This window comes from Homalodisca vitripennis, chromosome 7 (assembly GCF_021130785.1).
Source record: "Homalodisca vitripennis isolate AUS2020 chromosome 7, UT_GWSS_2.1, whole genome shotgun sequence".
Lineage (NCBI taxonomy): Eukaryota > Metazoa > Arthropoda > Insecta > Hemiptera > Cicadellidae > Homalodisca > Homalodisca vitripennis.
The window spans coordinates 37,758,299-37,782,102 of record NC_060213.1 but is presented as its reverse complement, the minus strand read 5'-3'; the positions used below and the strand labels follow the sequence as shown (position 1 = coordinate 37,782,102).

General features: G+C 32.9%; 1 protein-coding gene across 2 annotated transcripts in view; it reads right to left on the bottom strand.

Moving 5' to 3' along the window:
• Positions 1-23,804, bottom strand: part of LOC124365801 (chromobox protein homolog 1-like) — a 56,885-nt gene that overhangs the window by 32,202 nt on the left and 879 nt on the right. For both annotated transcript variants that reach the window (XM_046821823.1, XM_046821824.1), the window contains exons 2-4: positions 13,250-13,357; positions 6,016-6,144; positions 4,857-4,940 (exon numbers count right to left, since the gene is read on the bottom strand). In XM_046821823.1, coding sequence (XP_046677779.1) covers positions 4,857-4,940; positions 6,016-6,144; positions 13,250-13,357 — 321 coding nt within the window. The remainder of the gene's footprint in view (positions 1-4,856; positions 4,941-6,015; positions 6,145-13,249; positions 13,358-23,804) is intronic.

The window sequence follows — 23,804 nt, the reverse complement described above, 5'->3', positions numbered from 1 at the left end:
TTTGGCAGGTTTCAAAATATAACTATTTAAAATATAATCATGATTATTATAGGTAAAACTTTATATAAAACGGTTATGACATCAAAGTGGCGTCATTGGTAAAAATTGTGAAAGAAATACCTCAAAATATATTGAGGATTGGTGGTGAAAACTATAATTCTTTGGAAATATTTCACGTACGCAGTATTAGTTGCATAGAATATACAGTCACGGCCACCAAATAAGGCGGGTGGGTGGATTTGCGCTGCTGCCACATATGGGACCGGTGAAAGCGGAGGGAGGAAGGTCGAGAATCGGTCGCCTCTCAGGCACAATTTGGCAACGCTGTGTGCACATTGTTGCCTAGTCCAAGCGTCGCGCCGACGCTGCAGCTTCCACACGCCACCCTGCCAGTGCCAGTGCCAGTCGTATTATACTGTCTAACTAGTTAGTGAGTTTAGTTACATACTGAAAATGGAGGAGGAAGCTGGTAGTTCATGTCAAAAACGAGACGATTTAGAGGGTATTAAAAAAGTGATTTAAATAGTCAAACTAAATGTGTTGTAGTTTAATGTACCGAATTTTCTGAAAGGTTTAGCTGATCCTGGTGTTCTTGGAACAATTAACAATTACGAGTATGTGTTAAGTTAATTGAACACATAGTGGAACCATTTATTATAAACCTTAGAGACGACTCATCAGACAGTGAAAACAGCGACAGTGACCGTGACATTACAGACAAAGATTAAACGCAAGTAAACTCGGAACCACCAAGTGAATCAAATCAACCACGGACTGACATATAGTTTTCACTGTGATTATGTAATAGTATGTACTAACAATGTCACTTGTTTAATAATAATTACTTTAAAATGTTTCTTTATTATTTCTATTACACTACACGTGTTTAAAATATTTATATTTTAAAATAATTTTGCTAAGGAAGGCCAAAACAGATTGTTTTAAGCATGGTTAATTTTATTAAACTTAAAATATTTATTTAATATTCGCTATGGTTACAATACATAGTACTATAGTTGAGTAATGATAAAAATAATAGAAAGTAAAGTATTTGCTATTAAAAAATAGTTGAGTAGAAATTGTGTGTATACGCACGGCGCACGCATCGCTCTGCGTGTTTGATTTCAAATAATTTAGGTTTGCACGCATTTCCCAGCGAAGTTAGTAAACTGAGAAAAAATTTGTTTGGAACAAAAAATAAAGTTTATACCTTTGTCTAAAACTTTGCCACAGGAAAAATGTTCCTAACCAAAAAATAAAAAAACTTCCTCGCTTACTGAAATGTTTATAATACACCCTGTTAATGAATTAAAATTGGTTTGTAGGTATTTAGTATTTCCAAAATTACATTTTTGTATTTACATACAAAAAGTATATACCGTTATCATCAGCGGTCTCTCCTGATGAAGCCAATAATACAATTTTTCATCTTTGTAACTTGTAAGATGTCACCAAAATCTCAGGAGAAAGCAAACAACATCAAGCTCTAAAATGAATAAAATTCAGGGATTATTCTATTTCACGATGTTTGCACAAATCTGGCAACGGCGCAATTCCACCCACCCGCCTAATTTGGTGGCCCCGACTGTAAATATTTTATTTTGATATAGTGCTTAAGTCACCGTTTGGTGACGGAAAATGTTTCGACAATAGATTATCGAGATGAATGAAAGACGTTTAGCTACAATTCACAGTTTTATATTAACTTTGTACAACACACAATTGGAATACACTGAATACTAGAATAAGTTATGCATTGTTCTTTACCAGAAATTTAAAAATTAATTTATTTTGTACTGTGGAATCAAACAACAAAACAAGCGTCCAAGCACAAGACCAGGCTGTCCCAGACATTTAGCATAGTAGTAGATTTTATCTTTTTATTTCCCTTCTAGACACAGACTGCATCTCTTTCATAACGTCCTTCCACTACAAGCAGCAGGCAACTTGGATGCAAAGTATATTTCTTGCAATGGTTGGAGATCAATTCTCATTCCTCCGTCAAGTACAAGGATATTTTTAAGCTGCCTAACATTTTACTATTTAATAATATATATGTTTACATTTATGTTTTCTTGATTCTTGTTTACGTTTTATAGTTTTGTATTAATTTATATTTAAAACTACCTGAAGACGGAGGTATTAAAATACCACGAAATGTAGTAGTGAAAAATGGTTCTTATGTTTTCTTCTATTTAATACAGTGATTAGTATATATATTTATAGGGCGATTGAAAAGTACGTTGCACCCCTTCTTAACTTTGTTGTTATTTTAGACATATAAAATCTGTTTGCGGCAATCTTACTAGCTACAAAGGGTTAGACTAATAATGATTTTTTTGATTTTCAAAGTTTTCAAATTTGTTACTTTCATGTAAAAGGGGGGGTGTAACTAAAAAAAAAAAAAAAAAAAAAAAAAAAAACAAATTTCAGGGTACAATTTCAGAACACCCCAGAGCTATGGTTAGCATGAGACGTATGGGTTCAAGAGACAGCCCCATCCCTTGCATTGGAATCATCAAAACAAAAATTACTCTAATGTCCAAAGATATTTAAAAACATATTAAAATTATACAAATATGTCAAATTAGACGTGGATTCTTGAAAGTTTACAATAAATCAACAAAGTATTATTCATAATCAATGGTTAAGTATAGTATAGTATATTAGTAATGAAATAAAAACAGACTGCTTATCTACTAATAATAAACTTTAATAGCTACTTAAATACTAACTTTATTAATAAGAATAATTGTTTTGTTTAAAGTTTGTTATTGGCAATGGATGATGTGAAAGGATAGTACAATTTTGGATATTTACCATTGTTATATGTTACAAAAAATTAACACTATGTAACATAGTGTTAATTTGTTAAATAACAAATAAGAATAGCACATTCGTATACGAAGTATTGATTATCCAAAAGTATAAAAAATAATTCACTGTCACACCCTGTAGAAACGTGACTTCACCCACCTAAAGAAGACATCAATCAAACTGACCAAATACAGTACATGTAAAGTATGTGTAATATGTGTAGACTACTTATTTCCTTTTATAATGATCAAAATACAAGTTAAATTATAACAAAAATACTATGTTATTCCTAATTAAGTTATTTTCACATTTGAATAGAGTATAAAATAATTGTTCGAAATGCCTGAGCGATTTATAACAATTTTACAAACAGTGCTTACAGTAAAAGTGTTCCAAGTTCTGTAGTAATTGGTCATTGCTTTATTAATGTAATGTATAACAATTTATTGTTTAATTAATCGATTGCTAAATCATAGTTATTAGCTAAATTTAGCGTTATTGAAAAACCAAACATGGATTTAGAAGCTAAAAATGTATAGTAAACCCAATATTCTTCAATAATCATTTATAATCCAGATGGCTTTCTTTTCTGTCTGTCAGCCTACTTTAGGCCTACAAATGTTTTCCCCTTAATCACTCAAAGTATGTGTGAACTAAAACATGTGAATCTCGCTAAAATACTTATAGTACAGATAGACAGACACTTACTAGTTGTAAACTGATTGGTTTGGGAGGAAAATTTTTCACAAGCAAGTCCCATTCTCCAGATATGTCTATACGTGCGACTTTTTTTATTTTAAAAAATAAAGAAAAACTTCAAGGACCGTCATTTTACAAGCATAGATGACATTAAAAGTGCTTCATTGAAAGATCTAAAGGCTATGCCAAAGATAAGAGTTTGAGAAGTATTTCAAGAATTGGAAGCACTGAAAAAAGTGCATAATATCTAATGTGAACTATTTGGAAGGTGACACACCATTAACCCTTTGATTAATGCTTTTTATTTTTCTCGGTATATCCTAAAGAGTGAGTTTCAAAACAATTTTAGATTTATTAGATGATTTGGGGTTTCTGCAAAAGTGTTATGAAGATTTTTGGTTTTATACATAAATTAATTTAATTATGCACTAGTTATTATATTTACAATATACAAGTATAAGATAAAATATTCAGTTGTATTTTCATGAACGTACTAAGGTACATGTTACATACAAGTTAGTAACAGTACACAAGTCTCCTAAAAAATCTTTGATGTATGAAAGTCGGGCAAGCAAAGTGAAACGTTGCAATCGCAGCACATCCATGCCATGTCCCGGCGCTGCTGCTCGCCGACGCTATTCCATCGGCACACGTGGCAAGTTCTCCTCGGCTTGACCTTTATACCTGTAGCAGTGATGATGGCGGGAAAATGCCAGACAGTAAGTCTCAAGGAAGCATCTCAGCCCAAAGTTTCTTTGATTATTTAACGTGCTATTTTACACACTTAATAATTGCATACACACCCACATTTATTTACTCACGGTAAACACAACAAATGTTACGCATTGACGGATTTCTTTACAGAATGTACTGTTGGAATCAGTATAAAAATGACTAAATAGTTGGTATCATGCATTTTTTATAACTATGCTGGTTTTTTTATTTGACTTTAAAATTTTAAACAGATGCCATTTGTTAAAAATAATTACTTTTAATTTTTCTCTGATCTATATAAGCTTAAGTGCAAAATTTGGTTTCTTTAGCTTTACTACTTTAAGAGATCAAATTTTGTTTATAAAAATACAAAATGGTGGCTAGCGGCTAAACAAGACATTTCTCGGCCTATTACATTTTTTGTTTGAAATTATTAATACTATCACCCACAGAAGTTTATAACACCCTTTTTTGAACACACTGTATATTTTGATCTCATGTGTTACAACAGATTAATGAGTTAACAACAAACGATGTTACTTGACTGGTACTAGTTCATAATACAATAAACAAAGCATTTTTAATCTGACTTCAATCTGAGCTTTAGAAAATAAAGTCAAACCCACCTCATATGACTCTTCTTCTCCATTTTGTTTTGCTACAGGCTTTGGGGTCCTGGATGATTTGCGGGCAGGTTCAGTCGTTGGTTTCTGTAATAAGAAAATGCAATCAGTTGACAGAAGGTGGTTTTTAGCACTAAATAAGAACTAAATGAGAAATTAAATGTTTTACCTACACTCTTGATTTACTTGAACAATGCTAAAACATCATTTATTACATTTCTCCAATGGGTATTTACTTATAAAGCAATTTTTTAATCTATTGTTCAATATTAGAATCTGTTTGCTTCACGACTTTCGGCTTGGAATCCTTCCAAAGCACACATATTTTTTCCCAACAACAATTGGTCTAATATTTATTTGGAAAAAGCCATATTTGATTTATGAATATACAACATCCTCTCTACCAACATAACATCAATTTCGTATCTCATTCGTATTATAAATATGTTTTTTTTTGTACAAAGCTACAGTGGATAGGGTCCATCCGAAACAATTGGTGCAGGGAGTGTTCGAATAATTGAACATTTCTGAAAAAAAAAGTCTAGTTTTTTTTAAGTGTAGTGCAATGTGTTGGCAAATAAACCACTTTATCGGGCTACAAATACACATTAGAGTACAATATTGCAATATGTATAATAATATATGCTGCTACCAGTCGCTGTAAATTTACCATCAGACCTCTCATGTAATATCTGCATATTGGGAATTTAAAATTTACAGTACCATCTAAAGCGCTATCAGTTGACCGGCTTCGGATACTCAGCACTCCACTGTATAGCAATGAATGTATAAAGAAAGAAATTAAGCAACAGTAAACTTAATAAATTTTCAGATGTGTGAGTAAATACCAATACTCAAAATAAATAACTTATTCTAAAAATAACAAGATTTAGGAAATTGGCTGTCATTGTGTGTTACAAAACTGTTCAATACCAGTTATATTTATTGTGCGTGAGTCACATAAATTGGTAATTTGAAACGAAGTGGTCACTTTGGTCTCCATACCCACATGTTTAGTGTAATTCAATACAATGTTTGACTTGGTTGATGGTGGCATATTTGACCATTTACTTGGGCATTGGCATCTTACACCAAGATAACCTTATTTGCAGCATTGTTAAATGTGTCATTATTTCAGTATTAATAAGAATTTACTTCATACCGCAGCAACTCTTTTGGTGGCTTTTCCTTTTTTCTCAGCGGCTGGTTTCTTCTTTTCTGTAGTTATCTCGCCGTTTTCCTTGGCCTCGGTTTCTTCACCATTTTCAGTCTCCTCTTGTGGAGCAGGTTCCTGAAAAAAATTGAAAACATTAATTAATTAATATTCATAGACCTAGACTGAATCAAAGTAGTAATAATTAATTTTTACTCCAAATTAAAGCAATTATTCAAAAACTGTACTAATTGTGCCTTAACTCACAATCCATCCCAGAAAACTCATAATCCATCTCAGAAAAGGACTATCAAGGTAAGCGGAGTAAGAAGACCAGAAAGACGAGGACAAACTATTTGCACCCTTGACCCTAAGGAGAGGTGGGTCGACTGACAATATTAATTCATTCCGTAACATTGTTGGTTTTATCTGGGTAAAAAAATGAATTGTTAGTTTAAAAGCATCAGTAACTTAAAATATAAAATAATATCAGACATTAGACAATATCATTGAGATATGTTACATAGTAAAATGTATGTAAGATAACATTTTTATTTATATGTCTGTATAGACTGTAGACAAGTTATTTATAGCCTAACAAAATCAAATCAGATTTTTATTGCTAGATGATATTACAATGCAGGCAAGTCATTTTACTTGCTTAAATTTTGTTATATACACAACAAGAGATCACATTCAAACATACAATTTGAATAACTTACACACATCTATTCATTCGCCAATTATTCCCACTTCCAGTGATGGAGTCAGTCAGTCTTTTTAATTGGTGGTCCCCCAATCAAATGCCAAAGATTCATCAACATTATAAATGTTTCAAATGAGGTTTTAACACAGTTGGAGCATTTTTTATCGAATCTGGTAATTTATTGATAAAATGAACACTTGCAAATTTTTTTAAGACTTCCTTGCACAACTCTTTGAATTTCAACTGAGCACTACTGCGAAATGCTTGTTTTCGCAGCTTGAACACATTCATGAATTGATTGCTTGCACAAGCTCCCCACAACACCAGCTCGTAAGAGAGATAGGGGTAAATCAAGCCATAATACGCCATCATCAAACCATGACTAAGGCAGCATTGGCTTGGGACCTCAAAAAATAAATGCCTGAGGTCAATTTGGAGTAAATATGGTCAATGTGATCATTCCAAGTCAACCATTTATTGAGGTATATTCCCAGGAATTTCAAGTAGACCTCTTCCAGCATGGTGTCTGCCAACCTAATAGCTGGCCTGTCATACTTGTCTACAGAGCTCATAGAAAAATTTACAATATTGGATTTTGCAAAATTTGTCTTAAGGTTGAGGCTGTTAAAATGTTGCAACGCAGTTGTGATAGCATACTGCATAAATCTTACATGCAGAAGTGGTGAATACAGATCAGAAGAAAATTGGACTGAAGATTGAGCCCTGTGGGACGCCATAACTGAGGTGAATTGGTTAAGATGATTTGTTAGATTTAGACAATTTGAGTTCTGTGACCTAAAAATGAGATGTCACTAGAGAGGCACGCCTCGGATGCCACGAGATTCAAGGTGTCAGGCTTTGTGTAAGGTTTTATTTATTGCCATTGTATTCCGTAATTTGACACCAAATCAGATTTTGATAATCTTGTTTTAAGTTTGATTAATAAACTCAATTTAGTTTTTAAGTTTTTAGAGCAGGTTGATGTATTAGGAAATTTTGACTCTTGTAGAAGGGGAAAAATTTTGTAATTTCAATCTTAAATACATAGTGTTTTAAATCCTATTCTCCTTTAACTATTCAAAAAAAGTATATTTACTAAATTATAAAAATGTTTATTTATTACAGAACTCAAAACATAACTAACTAATAATTACTTATAAATTGAATTTTAAATAAATTAAATATAAAAAAATATATATATAATTTCACGTATGTATGTGTAACTCACTGAACTCCTCCTAAACCACATACAGGCAGACAGATAGGAAACTAAGTATAGGAGACCCATTCTCATACAGTGAAATATATTTGTCCTGACTTGAGCACACGGAATCCTTTGTCCAGAGAGTTGAAACGGACACCCTGTATATTTAATAACTAATAATATATTCTTTAGCAAAGATTAAGAAATCTTCATTCTTTATTTTTTTACTTGGTTAGGAATAAAACTAAGAGACCTATAAATCAAATATTCAGAATTTGAATTCATAACAACTTTAATAGCCTACTGCTAGTACATTATGAGGGTAGCCACTCAAAACCTATTTTAAATTCCTGGTTCTCATGTAGAAATTTTTAACGTTAACAACTCTAATACCGTTATTAACTCTTATGTCGAGTGTCTTATGGTGGTTATCATCACCAGCTGGTATTTGCTATACATGCCATGAAGCTGGCTAGAGTGGTTTAGCAAATTTCATCACTACCAAATATTTTATGCCCCTTTGTTTATATCATATATTTATATCTTTATTGTGTCAACATAGCAACTTATATAGGCTACTTAATAACTTTCCTTCCTGTGATGTTTGGAAATGTATCCAAATCAGAAAAATAAAAAGAAACAATTACCAGCACAGCCGTAACTTGGGGCAAACTGCAGTATAACATTGTAGGCAGTGCATGAATATTATGTGTGAGACCGATTTGCCAGAACACAAGGTTGGTTCGGTACTACCAAAAATTAACCAAAGATACTTTCACTTGACCTACTTTTAATCCTGGCAGTGTGTTAAGCTTGAAACAAGCTTTGTGGTGTGTGGAAAAGTGAATCTCAGATGCTCCACAGGGTTTTCGGAGAAAAGAACTATTTATTGGAAAGATATATGGACAATATTTAGAAATATGTATATATGTATTCAGAAAGTTTTAAATCACAGACATAGTATATATTATAGATCTTTATCTGTAATGTAACTAGTTTGATAAATGCTTTTCAAAAATATACTAATGAAAACTTGCGCCAGCGGTCTGAAGAAAGTACCAAACACGTCATTTCTAACAAATCACAGGACTGATATGACGGGACTGACACACCATTGCCAAATGTCATCAAATGCAGAAATTAATTATCTTTTCAGGATTGTAACTGCCATTTCATTTTGTGCCCTACTTTGTTTACAGTAAACGTTCTACCAAACCCGTTACACTGGGCCTAGTAAACTGCATAAAATACATTATTAGAGAAAACATTATTATGTTTTCTCTTTAAATTATAAAGTCCTTTATAATTTAAAGGATCTAAATAAAAACCTTAAAGATGAAGACCTAATGCATTGAAAGAAATGTAAAGAAGGTATTTTGTGCAGCTGGGATTGGCAACAATTTCAAAACATAGTTGGAGACAATTTCTTTCTCCCACAACGAAATAAGATAAATAATAATAAATAGTATATCAGCCAGTAAAAAAACAAGTAGGCTACTTCATTAATCGGAGGCCACCATCGTTGTAAAGATTTTCTAACCGAGGACTCAAGAAAACTACATTATTAGAAAGAACAGACTTTATAAGACTATTTGTGAAAGTTACACGTTATTATGACGATCAGTTCTTGTTTCCAGCTTTCTAAAAGTAAGCGATGTTGGCGAGAAGACTGATATGTCCCTATCTACTATTTGTTATTAGGCTAAGTAAATAAATAAATATGTATTATAAATATAAAAAGTTAACGAGCACTTACGTAATCTGAGCTTGAATTTAGGTGCTATCACGAGGAATATTTTTATTATTTTTGCAAGAAGTGTGGGGTGGTGCCACCTTATATGGCACTGATGGCTAGGGGCATTTTCAGTACTTTCCCAACCTCAGATCACGTACAACTTTTCCAATGTCAGTTCACGTTGGACGATCTGACATGTGATATGAGGCAGAGTAAATAATACCAATTGGAAATGCTCCTAGCCATTAATGTGATATACAGTGGTGCCTTTGAAGTTGCCCCACACTTCTGGTGAAAAAAATTAAAACATCCAAGATAGTACCTAAATTCAAGCTCAATCATGTGAGTGGTCATAAAGGATATCTTTAACTTTGGTACTACCAGTACCATATTTATGATTAATCTACACTAATTATCCCTATAGTAGTAGATAGGAACAGAGTAGTCTCTTTCGCGCTGATATCTCTTCTCTTTTGGAGCCAGAAAACAAGAACCGAATGTCATAATACACGTACTTTTCACAATTAGTCCAATAAAGTTTGTTGTTTCTGATAATGGTTTTACATAGGTCTCTGGTATGGAAAACCCTTCCAGAAATAGTGGCCTCCAGATAATACCAAACTTAAAAAAATATTTTATGGCAATAATAGTTTAATTATTTATATATACTAACAAATCATATATGCTTTTTATCTTTCCAAGAAAAGAAGACTATGTTTAGTTTTCACATTACACTGTGTATTTTTTTTTATTGTTCTCTATGTATTTAATCACAGATACGTATTTTACCAAAACACGCTACAGAGATAAAAAAAAATTAATAAATATAAAAAATATTTCATTTTTACAACAAACTTTCTAAAAGTTTTTAACGGAAAATATATAGGCCTTTATTATTAGTTTGTTTTTATCGTTTTTTTTATTTAAAATGTGTTTCCATAGTTTTTTTTTTTTACTTATTTGCCTCTAAAAAAATATATTTTTATAGCTATGGTTACATACATTGTTATTTTCTATAGGGCATTCTTTTCACAATATTCTTTTTAGAACTGTACACTTACTCTAAGTTATTGAAAAATTTGATTCCAATATTTGTAGCTTATGCGATTTTGTACAAAAAATTGCAGAAATTCCAATTTACTTTCTACTTAAAAACTAAAAACATATTCTTTTTATACACAATATTCTGGACGATTTGGCTTCTTGGTAAAAGCTTTTTAGTACCTTGGTTTATCCAGAGACCACTCTGTCCCTATCTACGATTCACAATAGGCTATATAAGTAGGTAAATACATACGTACATATTATAAATAGAAAAAGATACAGTTAAATTTATGAGTGGTGACAACACCGGAGCTTGAATTTAGGTAGTATTATCTCAAGGGATGTTTTTTTTTGCCAAACTCCTTGTAGCTGATCCTCCATTGGATGTGAACAATAACTACTTTAAAAACTATTTTTTAAGTCCAGTATTCATTTACTAAGTGTAACTTTCACACCTATAACAAGACAAAAATACTAAATTAACTAGAACAGGAGCTACACATTGTAAATGTTTTAAACTTTACAAAACATATTTTTTTTACAAAGTGAACCTTCCAGGTCAGATTTGTGGCATTGCACTCTACTATAGAGGGTCAATCCATATCAAGTGGTCCAAACGGGATTGCTTCAAGACTTTTATTTTTTTAAATATTTTTACCATAGAAACTTCAGTTCATTGGAAGTACAAAAATACAATTATTTTAATTTTAAAATTTTATTCGGCCGATGGCGGCCATTTCTCTATTGTGCGAACGCTTATTTCCAGGAATTTCAGAGTTCTGCGCTAAATTAAACATCTTAGCTTCTTGTAGCAATTGGAAAATTCTTTAAATATTACTAAATGTTAATAAAAACACAACTTTTTCCAAATTGTTTATTTTTCGGACGAGGCCTTTCAAAACCAAAGGTTTCATCTTCAGGCAACTCCACAAATACATATTTACACATTGTTTGTTACAATTAATATTAAAATAACATATGGTGTAAAAATGTAAATACAAAAATTTTGGAAATATTTCAGCCAGTATGAAAAATTATATTTTTGACTAGAGTTTAATTTTTGAATAAATTGAGAAGAAAGAATATTGGAATTTTCAATAGGGCCCTCTTCATTGTTCATGAGTTTTTCTTTATTTCTGTTTATGTATAGTGTTTCCCAAGCATTCAAGTTCATTGGTTTTGTTATTTCTTTTATTAATTTTAGATTTGTAATTGATGTTCTGTGTCCTGATTCAATGCAGTGCTTGGCTACAGCAGATTTGTCAACTCTTCCATATTTTGTATGTGATAAATTTTGTCACAGTCATTGCATCCAATTTCATAAATTCCCGATTTACTATCATTTGAAATTTTGTCCTTAGGGTTTCCTAAAATTTGGGATAATTTGTTGCTTGTTCTGTGAGTGACAGTTTTATTTGTATGCTTTTTAAAAGTTTTGCATATTTGGTTTGAAAAAGTGCTGTATGTTGTGCAAATAAATTCATGTTTTGTGTCTTGAGGTGGTCTTAAAGTTGTCTTATCTTTTCTACTTTTTCTTTTTAAAGCAAAATAAACAATTTGGAAAAAGTTGTGTTTTTATTAACATTTATTAATATCTTAGCTTCTATTCATCCTAGAACATTAATAATGATGAGTATGAACCTAAAACTAAATATGGTCGCCATCGGCTCAAAATTTTTTTGCACTTCCAATGAATTGTACTTTCAAGAATAAAAATATCAGAAATAAAAAAAAATATTGAAGCAACCAAATAATTTATTTCTGGACCACTTGATATGGATTGACCCTAGAGACTTTTAATTTGATGTACTACTCGACCTATGCTCTAATTTAAGATTTCCTTCTGACTCCTTGCGGGCCGTCTCCCTGACGTGACAAAAAGATGCTAAGCTACATCAAAAGTAAATTGATTTGATTGCTGTAATGCTGTAACTACCAAGTGTAATGCTTTACCTGTAATCGATCAGGAGTTATCAAGCCTGCACGAGACTTTTTTCCACTCTGTATATAATATATTGCAAGTCATATCTTCTACCTTCTACTTTCAAAGATTATAGAAATTATCGTTTATAAAATGAGCTTCCAAAATATATTCTGATTACAAAAAAATGTAAGGGCATATAAATTGTACTAATATTATAATACATTTGAAAAAAAAAAATATCTTTATTCACGATTAGAAAAATTTTGAGAAAACACCAAATTATAAATAAACAATCGTAAATAGAAATTAAAGTGTCTATTTATTTATAACTTCACCAAATAAAAAAACAAAGTAAAAAAAAAGAGCAATCCTCTGTTTACCACCTTTGCAGCTAATGTCCACACATAGAACCAGCAGACATGGCATTGGCAAATAAAGTATATAGGAATATTGTCTCAGTTCTATGGGGAGATTTCCTTCTTATTCCTGGTTGGGTGGTCACCCTGATAATGTATACAGAAAATAAAAACGAAAACTTAGGTTTAATTACAGGTTCTTAAAGGTTTTAACAAAATTGTTTAATGGATATGGATTATTTAGATATTTTGGTGTTTTAGTAGGCCTACTTGCCTCCTTTTTTGCCTTTCCTCTTTTCTTAGAGCTGGTATCTTCGTTTTGTGTGCCTTCATCCTCTGCCTGATTTTCTACATCATCTTCAGCCTTTGTTGTTTCTATATCCTGAAAATACATATAATGTGTTAACTATATTTTAATACTATAGATAGACCAATTAATGTATCACAAAATGCACTCAGCTTATGTGCACAAGCCACCCTTTCCTCTCCAGTATACACAAAAGAACATGGTATATTTATGCAAAACATTACACAGTCAAATCACTTCATTAAGTACACTTAGCTAGTGATTTTCTTTCATACAAGTTAACTTGCTATTTGTTTAGCATAAAAATAATAATTTTGATTGATTAGTAGAGTTTTGGCTAATTACTTTTGGCTTGAACAGATTTTATCTGAGTATGACATAGATTTTCTGTGCATAACAGAACACTGGATGTCGGAAGACGAGTTAAACGAGTACTTACTTATTAATGATAGGCTACTAGTGTCTAATTTTTGTAGAACAACTATTGGTTCATGGAGGGACTGCTATTTACTCAAGATACTCTTCTCAACAAGTAAAGGTAAATCAAGCAATTAATAGTTTTGTCAGTTGAATTGGACTGTGATCTGTGCTGTGTTTGAAGTTGTTGACCTGGACCTAGTGCTGGTTACAGTTTACAGGAGTATGAATGGAGATTTTATTTCTTTTCTCAATACAATGGAAAAAAGTACTATCATATATTAATAGACTTGACAAAAAATCTATAATTTGTGGAGATTTTTAATCTAAAATTTTTTAACTAGTGATAAAGACGCAGACCAGTTTGTGAACCTGTGTCTTACTTATGGCCTACAACTGACCATTCACGAACCTACTCGAGGTAAAAAAACTGCTTAGATAATTTTTTTACTTCTTTGACCTTACAAAATTGTACTGCTACAGTTATTAACTGTCATGTGAGTGACCATTTGGGACAGCTATTAATTGTTAACAATGCTTATAAGGAAAATAGCTCTTATCTTGCTAAAAAAGAACTGTCATATATGGGTCCTAGCTTAAAGACTGTTCCTATTCTAAGTGACTCTAACATCAATGTATTCAGATTTTACCTTGCCAAAGAAAAAATGGAGTGATATTTTATTTGCTTAAAACTAGTGTAAATGAAATGTTCAATGCTTTATGCTCACAGTTCGGTATTACTTTAATTTAAGCTTTAATAAACAGGTTAAGATTAAAAGGAAAAATACAGTAAATATTGGTTCTAAGGCTAATGTAGAGTGGTACACTGATGAGCTGTGTGCTAAAAAAGATAGGCTTCACTTACTTTATGAACATTTAAAATCTTTAAAAGGGCATGAGTTTGAAATGTAATAATGTATTGTACAAATTCTGAAAAAAAAGATTATCGCAAGCAAATTAAACACACAAAAAAACAATATAATTCTAAACTAGTAAAGGAGTCAGGAAATCAGAGCAAAACCCTTTGGCAGATTGTAAATAAAAGTAGGAAAGGTGAAACTAAAACAAAAGACCCAAATATTTTTTCATCAGATGAATATAACAGGTTTTTTATATTAACATTGCCTGTAATGTAAAGCCGAAATTAAACAGTGTAGCAGCTAATGGGCTTAAAGCAATGCAGTATGTAAATAATTGCAAGGTACCTGAGCATATGGTAGGGTTAAGTTTTAGCTATGTAACTGAAAAAATTGTCTTGGATGCAGTTAGTCATTTGTCTAGTAAGTATAGTAAGGACCAATTATGGCTTGAGTAACGTTTTACTGAAAAAAATAATAGATTGTATTTTTGAATCCTTTGACAAGGCTAATCAATTTATGTTTGGCCCAAGGAATTTTCCCAGATTGTTTAAAAATAAGCAAGGTCATTCCTATATTTAAGAAAGGTAAAAAAGATGACTTGAATAATTATAGGCCTATAACGGTAGTTCCTGTCTTTTCTAAGGTCTAGAGTTAATCATAGGCAAACAATTAATGTTTTATTTTGAATTGAATAGGCTAATATGTAACAATCAGTTTGGCTATAGAAATGGGTTATCTACCACACATGCCCTTATAAAGCTAGTTGAGGGTATACATGATTGTTTTGAGGGTAAGGACCTTGCTGCGGTCACGTTCTGTGACCTCAGCAAGGCCTTTGATTGTGTTTCACACACGATCTTATAGTTTCTAAGCTTGAGTATTTTAGGGTAAAGGGTGTGGCTCTTCAAATCTTTCAATCCTACCTTGAGAACAGAGTACAATATGTACAAGACAGTAATGAATCCTCATGTCTCTTGCCTGTCACGTGCGGTGTTCCGCAGGGATCTGTTTTGGGTCCTTTATTATTTATTATTATGGTTAACGACCTCAGTAGTAATATTCCTGCGGATATTATTCTCTATGCAGATGACACTACTGTCTTAAATAGGCATGATAGTGAAAGTCTGGCATTAGAAAATGCTAAATATAATCAAACCTCATTTGAGAATTGGTTGGCTGCTAACGAACTAGTGTTAAACAAGGAAAAAAACCAAAAACTGTACTTTTTTCTCTTAAAGAAAAAAATATGAACTTAGATAGTCCAATGTTCTTGGGATTAACTTTAGACCCAACCCTTAATTGGCACCAACACATATCTGTCCTCAAAAGTAGGCTTAGTAAAAGCATTTACGCTTTAAAAAGGTTAAGTGGTGAGTTTGGAAAGGGAAGGCCTAAGGCAGGCCTATTTTGGTTTATTTCATGCCCATAATGTCTTATGGTTTAATAGTATGGGTGGTGCTCCCAAGTCAGAAGATATATTTGTTGCACAAAAAAAAGCTATAAGAGTAATTTACTGGTTCCCATAGATTAGCCCATTGTAAACAATTATTTATTGAATTAAGAATATTGACTTTACATTCCCTATACATAATTTCAGTGTCTCATTGTACTTGAGAGCTAATTTAGACAAGGTACATACAAGAAGCTCCATTCATTCATCCCACAAATACTAGATCTGCAAATTTAATTAATTTACCACAAAATAGGCTATTAAAAAGTGAAAGAAATCCCATAGTTATATCAAGCCGATTAATGAATAAGTTACCCGACCCAGTCCAGAATTTAGAAAATGATAAATTTAAAATCTGTATCATAAATTTTTTATTAAAAAATCCGTTTTATAAAGTGGAAGAATTTCTTTCTGAGAGTTGGTCCGAATTGGATTTTAGCCTGACCTGACGCTTTCAAAGAATCTTTTTGTCACTTTGTGCTAAACAAATATATGTTTAAGTAAAAAATAATATCTATTTATTGTAATGTCCAATGTGTTGTTTATTATAATGTTTAAGTTAGGCCTGTTGTAATTTATAAAATGCTATTTTGATTAAAATATTTACTAGTATTGTAATACTATATTGCTGTTATTTATATTATAGGGCCTACTGTAGTCTTAAAATAGTCCATTGGCTTTAGGTTATATTTATGTAAACAATGGCTTGTGTGTAGAAATATTAATCTCATAGTTACATGACTTGCCTATGTATTCTATGGAATATCTTGTGGTGAATAAAGATTCTATTCTATTCTATTCTATTCTATTCTACTGGGTTATAGTGAAATACTGAAATAGTTAATCCTCCAGGTATTAGTTTAAAACTAGGTAGCAGAGTGTATAAAGCCAGTTGCTTTTCCGAGTATTAGATTCAGCTCTTACAATAATAACTCAAAAAAATATAACTATTCTTTTTATCTTAAGTCTTTTGAGTGCCTCAACATATTTTACATAGAAAGGCTACATTACTTGAGGCATCTTTAAACCTAATAACGGTGATTCAATTGATTCCAAACTACCAATAGGTGTGTAAAGTGGTGGTCATAACCCCAACACTTGGGCCAAGTCAGTGCATTCCTGAAGAACAGTCACAGCCACTGTGCATGTGCACCTGGGAACTGCCTGATCCACTTCTTGTCTTCTAATAAATTTTGATCAGGCTGAGCTGAACAATGGGTGTTTTGGTTTATCATTGTACATGTAAAATAGATAAATCTCCGAAAATAGGTGCAGCCTAAGAATAAGGGTTATTTTGTAGTATAGTTGGCTATGTATTGAATGTGTGTAAAAAGTTTTATCAAAATAGGCTCATATGTTTTTGAGATATGGTTATTTATAGATTTCTTTTTCTGCATTTGTCCTCTGAAATTGAGTACACTTTGTCCATCAAAAACGGTATTTGTAGATTCAGAATGCCAGTTAAGTAGATTATATAGATCTTGTTATTTGTTCTTTTTATCTTTTAAATAATAAAATTAATTTTGTGTTTTTAAAAAGAATTGGTTCAGGAACTAGGTTACGAGTAGTTCATGAACTAGATTAGGATTCGTGTCAGAGGATTTGTTCTTTCTATGGATGGAATCTCTGGGCAGTTTCACACTGCTAGAAAGGGGAATAAGCCTGTCTACAATGCTATGCAACGACCTGTGCTCATGGTCAAGGGAAAAAAAATAAGAAAATATTGAACGCCTCACCAAAAAGCCCTAAGTTTTAAAAGCAACTGGTGTCATAAGGAAGCTCTACAGATTAATCTATCAAAAACAAGTATGATAACTTTTACAGAAAAAGGAACTTCCAGCTTGTACAACCTGTTCTGGAAGGTATAAGAATAAAACATTCCAAGTTAGTCAAGTATCTAGGAGTAGTTCTAGATAAAGGCTAACGTGGACCCCCATATTGAAAACATATAAACCAAAGGGGACCCGGGGCTTTTAAACGACTCTTCGAACTTAAATGGGGACTGCAACTCAAAATGATTTATTGGATTTATGAACTCATAATAAAACCAATGGTCATATATGCTGCTTCGGTGTGGTGGCCGAAAGTACTATAAAAAACAGTTGCCAAGAGACTATGGATTCTTCAAAAGTTTTTTCCCCCCTTGGTCTGTAAACAGCTTTATTAATTATGACAATGTTGTTTTAAATCGGCTGATCTATTGGTTGATCAAAGCATAGTCCAGGGCGTGTTTGTTTGTGATTTTGCGTTCCAAACTGTGTTGTTTATTAAAATATAACTATATAATTATTTTGCTTACTTTTAAAATAAATTTATAAAAACTATACATATATGCCGCAATTCATAATAATTGGAAAATCAATCTATGTACATTTCACAATAATGAGACAATGTGTACAGATCATACTCTCCACAGCTACCAAAAGAATAATCCTCTTCAGACATATCTGAACCATATTCTCGGACATGTAACTTATATCACTTGTAGCCAATTTTGTAAATAACATTTCATCATCTAAAACGTCTCTGATTTGATCTGAACCTAAATCTATATCCATCGCAACTAGGCTAAATAGAGCACAACTCGAAACAATATCACAACAGACGCCATTACTATACAGCTATTACAACAGCAAAAACAATAAATATGAAATTATTAACAGATGGAATGGCAAACAGAGTTTTACGTTATTAAACTATATTGCTATCATTCTAATAAAAAAAACAATAACAAGTTTCAAGAGGTGACTATGAAAAATAGCAAAGTTATAGAACATTAATAGTGGAACTACTTTTCTCAAGCAATGTAATTAATATTTGGGCGTCACGGTCTTGTTGTGACCACGAGTCAACCTTGTATTGGTTGCTTCTGAAGCCAGCCGTTGCGCCATCTTTTGATCCATAAAAATAACAATAGTGCTGAAATTAAGGGAATTTGATTAAAATAAGACATTTTTGTTAATTTAGACTGTCTTAGAATAAAATTTCATATTAGCCCGACAAAAGTGCCTTCGATGATCTAACATCGGAGAAGTTGGACAATATGGGACATAATCTGAGGTTGAGAAAGTACCAATTGAAAATGCCCCTGGCCATCATTGTGGGCTTCAGTGGCACCTCTCCGCACTTCTGATGAACACAGACAAACATCCTTAGAAATAATAAGCTCAAATTTAAGCTTAGAGCATGTATTTTTGCTTAAAAGTCTGAAGAGCTTCTAGCGTTTTTGCTAAGAAAACGTGAGAAAGCCTAAACCTAGATGCTCCTAGACATCAGCACAGACTATGGTGGTGCCTTTGATGACAACCCACACTCGTGGCAAAAAATAAAACATCCTACAGACAGTAACCTTAGGCTAAAATCAAGCTCAGGTCACACAAGTGCTCATTTCTGCCCTTCTTCTTCTATGCGGCGGCCTACTACCATTCACTTAAGCCTCAAGGGCCTTTTACGCACCCCGGAAGCACACCATGAGCCTGACAAGTCTACGGTTTCAGCAGTTCTACAAACCGGCGAAAGCAACCGATCAGGTTCTCCTGGGGAAATCCACCATCCCTGTCCAAACTACCAAACATGACGTACCGCTCACTTGCTATTGCACAGCACTCAGAGAGCAGGTGTTCAGCGGTTTCCTTCTACTCGTCACACATTCCACAGAGCGGATCCTCCAAAAAAAACACCAACTCTGTGAAGATGCTTCTTTAGGTGACCATGCCCCGTAATCAGACCCACAACCCGAGAAGACACTGATCTAGCCTACTTAGTGAGAGGTCAGACACCACCCTAGGAGAAGGCAAACACTGTAGAACCATTCTGCTCATTCTCAGACCCGGATTCAGCCTCCACCTTCCCTCATGATCAGTGTGAACTCATTCCGTGACACTCATTAGAAATGCCACAAAACTGCTGAGGCCCCATCATATTGGACGCTGAGCCCAAGGCATCAGCTCTTTCGTTCCCAGAGATCCCCTACTCAATGGCTAACCAGCCAACACAAGAATTTAAGTAGGCATAATACATTTTCAAACATATGCTAATAAAAATAAAAATTTGCCTACAGAATATTAAATAAAGACGAAGATACTTAGTGGCTGCTCTAGGAAAGTTAAGGAGCCGTTTCAGCGTCTTAAACAACGAATAAAACAGTGTGTCTTTCAGCTAAAGGGAACAAATGGCCCATCAAATTTTTTACACAAAGATAAACGGTTTTAAAATACTCAATGACGCGAACAGCCATTCTTTTGTAACCGGACGGCGGTCAGTTTTACTGTGTTTTTTACCTCTAAAGTAAGCTGTATTGCTAAATTATGTGGGTATTAAAGTGAAATATTTTACAAATACATAAATTGGGTGCTTTAAAAGTAGTTGATGTAAATTATTTTGCCAGTGGTTTAAAAAAAATACAATTATTATTTTAAGAGTTAAATAGAGTTCAATAATGTGTAACGGATGAGGACACCACTTAGGAAGTGTAGCAAGTGATTGGTTCCCCTTTTTATAGGAGTAATTCTGTTCAGGTCCATATATTTAAAAAAACCAGGGGAAGAATTCTTACCTATTAATCAGATTGCATTGTTTCAGGTTTCATTACTTATCTTTTTCTATCATTTATTATAAACGTTATCTAGTAAATAAATTCATGGTTCCAATGTAACGGTTGGGATCACTGATTTGTAACGGATGGGAATTGTACTAATTCCGTTTGTGATTTAGATCATTAACAATGTAAAATTTTCAATACCATAATGTGTTTTTAATGGTGGTAAAACTATTTTATTGAGTTAATGGAGATAAAAAAAATCTAAGGATTTTTGTATTATTATTAAAAGCCTGCAGTTCTGGTATTTTTTATCGGTTTTTTTATCTAACTGTTAAGCTTTTGTTTTATCTACTGCTTATAAACTATTGTTATGTCTTGGGGAGTTCTTGGTGGATCTGGACCAGTATTTTCCTATACTATTCCAAAATGTCTATGGGTGGAGCAGGGTGGTAGAGCACATCAATGTTTGGGCATAAAATGTCATTTGGTTGTAGAGTCTGAGTAGGGTGGAGCTTTTGTTGGGGTGAACTTAGGGGTTGGATGATAAATTTTGACGGAGTGGAAGATCTCATCTCGTCGTCTTCTCCGATAACACAAAATTTTCCAACAGTGGGTAGTCACCAAGTTTAGGGAATGTTTCGTCTCTCTCTTGCTGCTCTCTTTCGAAGTCGCTCCTTTTCTCTGTCTACTTTCAATAAATTGTGGATCAGAGAGTTTTTTCTTCCTTCATTACACTTCTTCTGGCTTTGTTTCTTTCTTCTGTCCTTTCATAAAATGTTCTTCCCAAGCTCCAGGATCAGACTTTTTCTTCCCACGGACACTTTGGCCCATCCGATTTTGGTGGATTAGGGCGCCATAATCTTAAAAGCACACAATTTAATATCAGCTCAAGCTTGAAATTGAAAAAATCATTTCTTTATATGTGAGGAATATTTGTCTTTTTAATGGCTACTCTGTAATAATTATTTGTTGTAGTAGTCTACTCTCAAATTTAGGGCCTATGAATTGTAGTGTTTTTAAAATTTTAAATTTTACACATTTCTATGTTTTGGCCGATAAGGTTTATAAAAAACTGGATAATATCTTTAATTGGTTAAATTTTTTTGTTCTTCTAGGCACACTCTTTGCCATTCACAGTTTATTCATGCTATGGTACATAACCCTTAAAACTATTTGTTATTGATATTTTGCGGACCTAAAACAACTAATCCTTTTATATTATCAGACATTGTCCCATCCGTTACATGTCCAATCCGTTAACAACCAAAAACTGCTCTAAAATGAATTTCCTAAAAATTGTAAAAAAATTTAGATAATTTAAAATAAAAGGGTTTCACTTGACTCCTTACTTTACCCAAAGTCGGAATTTTTGTGGACATTACTGGTTACTGCAATAAACGTAACTTTATTAACTTTTTTGTAACGGATGGAAAACTAGAATATTAATTTTGTATTTTGAATTTAGTATATATAAAATACCCAACTCACCTTCAAAAGTATACTAGTCCAAAGTAAATCTTCAAAATGTCAAACTATAAACATATGACCAATCAAACTATGGTGTTAACTTGAACCAGTCTGCGATAAACAAACAACTCCCCCCCAAAAAAAACCACAACCATCAGTAGCTGTTCTGGCAACAATCAGCAGCTGTTTACAAAATCAATAAAAAAACAATAAAATACCAATTTTTTGGGGCAATATAATTTTTAATGGTTCCTTATTAATTTGGACTCTTTTTGCTCAACCTGTAAGATATAATGTATATTTCAACATTATTTGTTTATATTTTTTATTCCTTTTTTTCCCCTTTAAAAAAGAATGGGCTTGCGAACTGAAAAAAAACACAACTTCTAAATTGTTCATTGGAACACAATCAAATATCTTCAGAGAACACACACTAGACATATTATTCACTGGTAAAACCTCTTCAGTATTTGTAAAAGGTAAAAGAAAAAGAACCTCAGCCATAAAAAGAACCTCAGCAGTCAGTTCACCAGAAGCTTCAAAAATAGCATACCATGCCCTTTTCCAAAGCCACCTACAATATGGAATAGTTGTTTGGGGGGGGAACTTCAAATGCCAACCTGCAGCGCCTACTGAAATTGCAAAAGAGGGCTCTCAGAATAATGACTGGTCAAGGCCCAAGAGAAAGTTGTAGAAATACATTCAAGGATTTGAAGATTCTTACAGTTATTTCCATTTACATATTGGAAACTGTTCTCTTTTGTGTTACTAGAGACCTAACAAGGCATAGAGATCTGCATGGACACAACACAAGACATGCAGGCAACTTCCACCTTCCGGCACACAGAACAGCCACCTATGCAAAAAAAAACCATCTTATGCTGGAAGCAAGATATATAACACACTGCCTGAAGACTTGAAGACCAACAGCCCACAGAACCTGAAGAAGGAACTCCGGTCCTGGCTCCAGGAAAGACCCTTCTACAGCATGGAAGAGTTCTTCAATTGGAGGGACAATGCATGAAGACCCAACTCATGAGGAAGAAGATATTTTTTGTCTTTAAACTTGACATGTATTCTAATCTTGATGATTATGAATAAAGAATTTCTGAAAACGTGAATGCAAAATGTGTAATGGCAACGACAACACATAAAGACAAACGTCTTTATTTGGAAATACATTTTAAAATAGTTTAATAACAAGATGCACAATGGTAGAATAGTCAACAAAGAGGTAGAATTCAATGGAAACAAATCAATCAATCTTCACCATAGAGGTAGAACCTGTTTCAAATACACTTTGACTTCTTAACATTCCTTGTACTTTTTTCATCTGAATGTTGATATCTCGATTATGCCCTACACCAATGCCTACCTTCCTTAGCTTGTTATCTCTACCACTCAGAAACCCTGATTCCCCTAGATGGGTAGACTTTAATAAGCAGCCTACACTCGTTTTTATCGAATGGTTTGATATTTTTATCCAAAGGAATAATTCAATATTACGATTTATTTAACTTAGTGTATGATTTCAACTTATTAGTTATAGTAATTTCAATGTAAGCAATAAACTGCAGGAATCAACTAATATTTGAGACTTTGATGAATGAGGAAAATAGCCTATGTGAGATATTTCTCACAAGTGATGAGATTTCTTTAAGTGGCTTCAACATAAGGGTTTGGCTCCTGATAACCCATGGGGAGAATTCTTTACTCCATTTCACAAAAGCGATTATTCATTTATATATAGCTGGGCAAGTTACTAATATTGTAATGGTTCTTTGATAT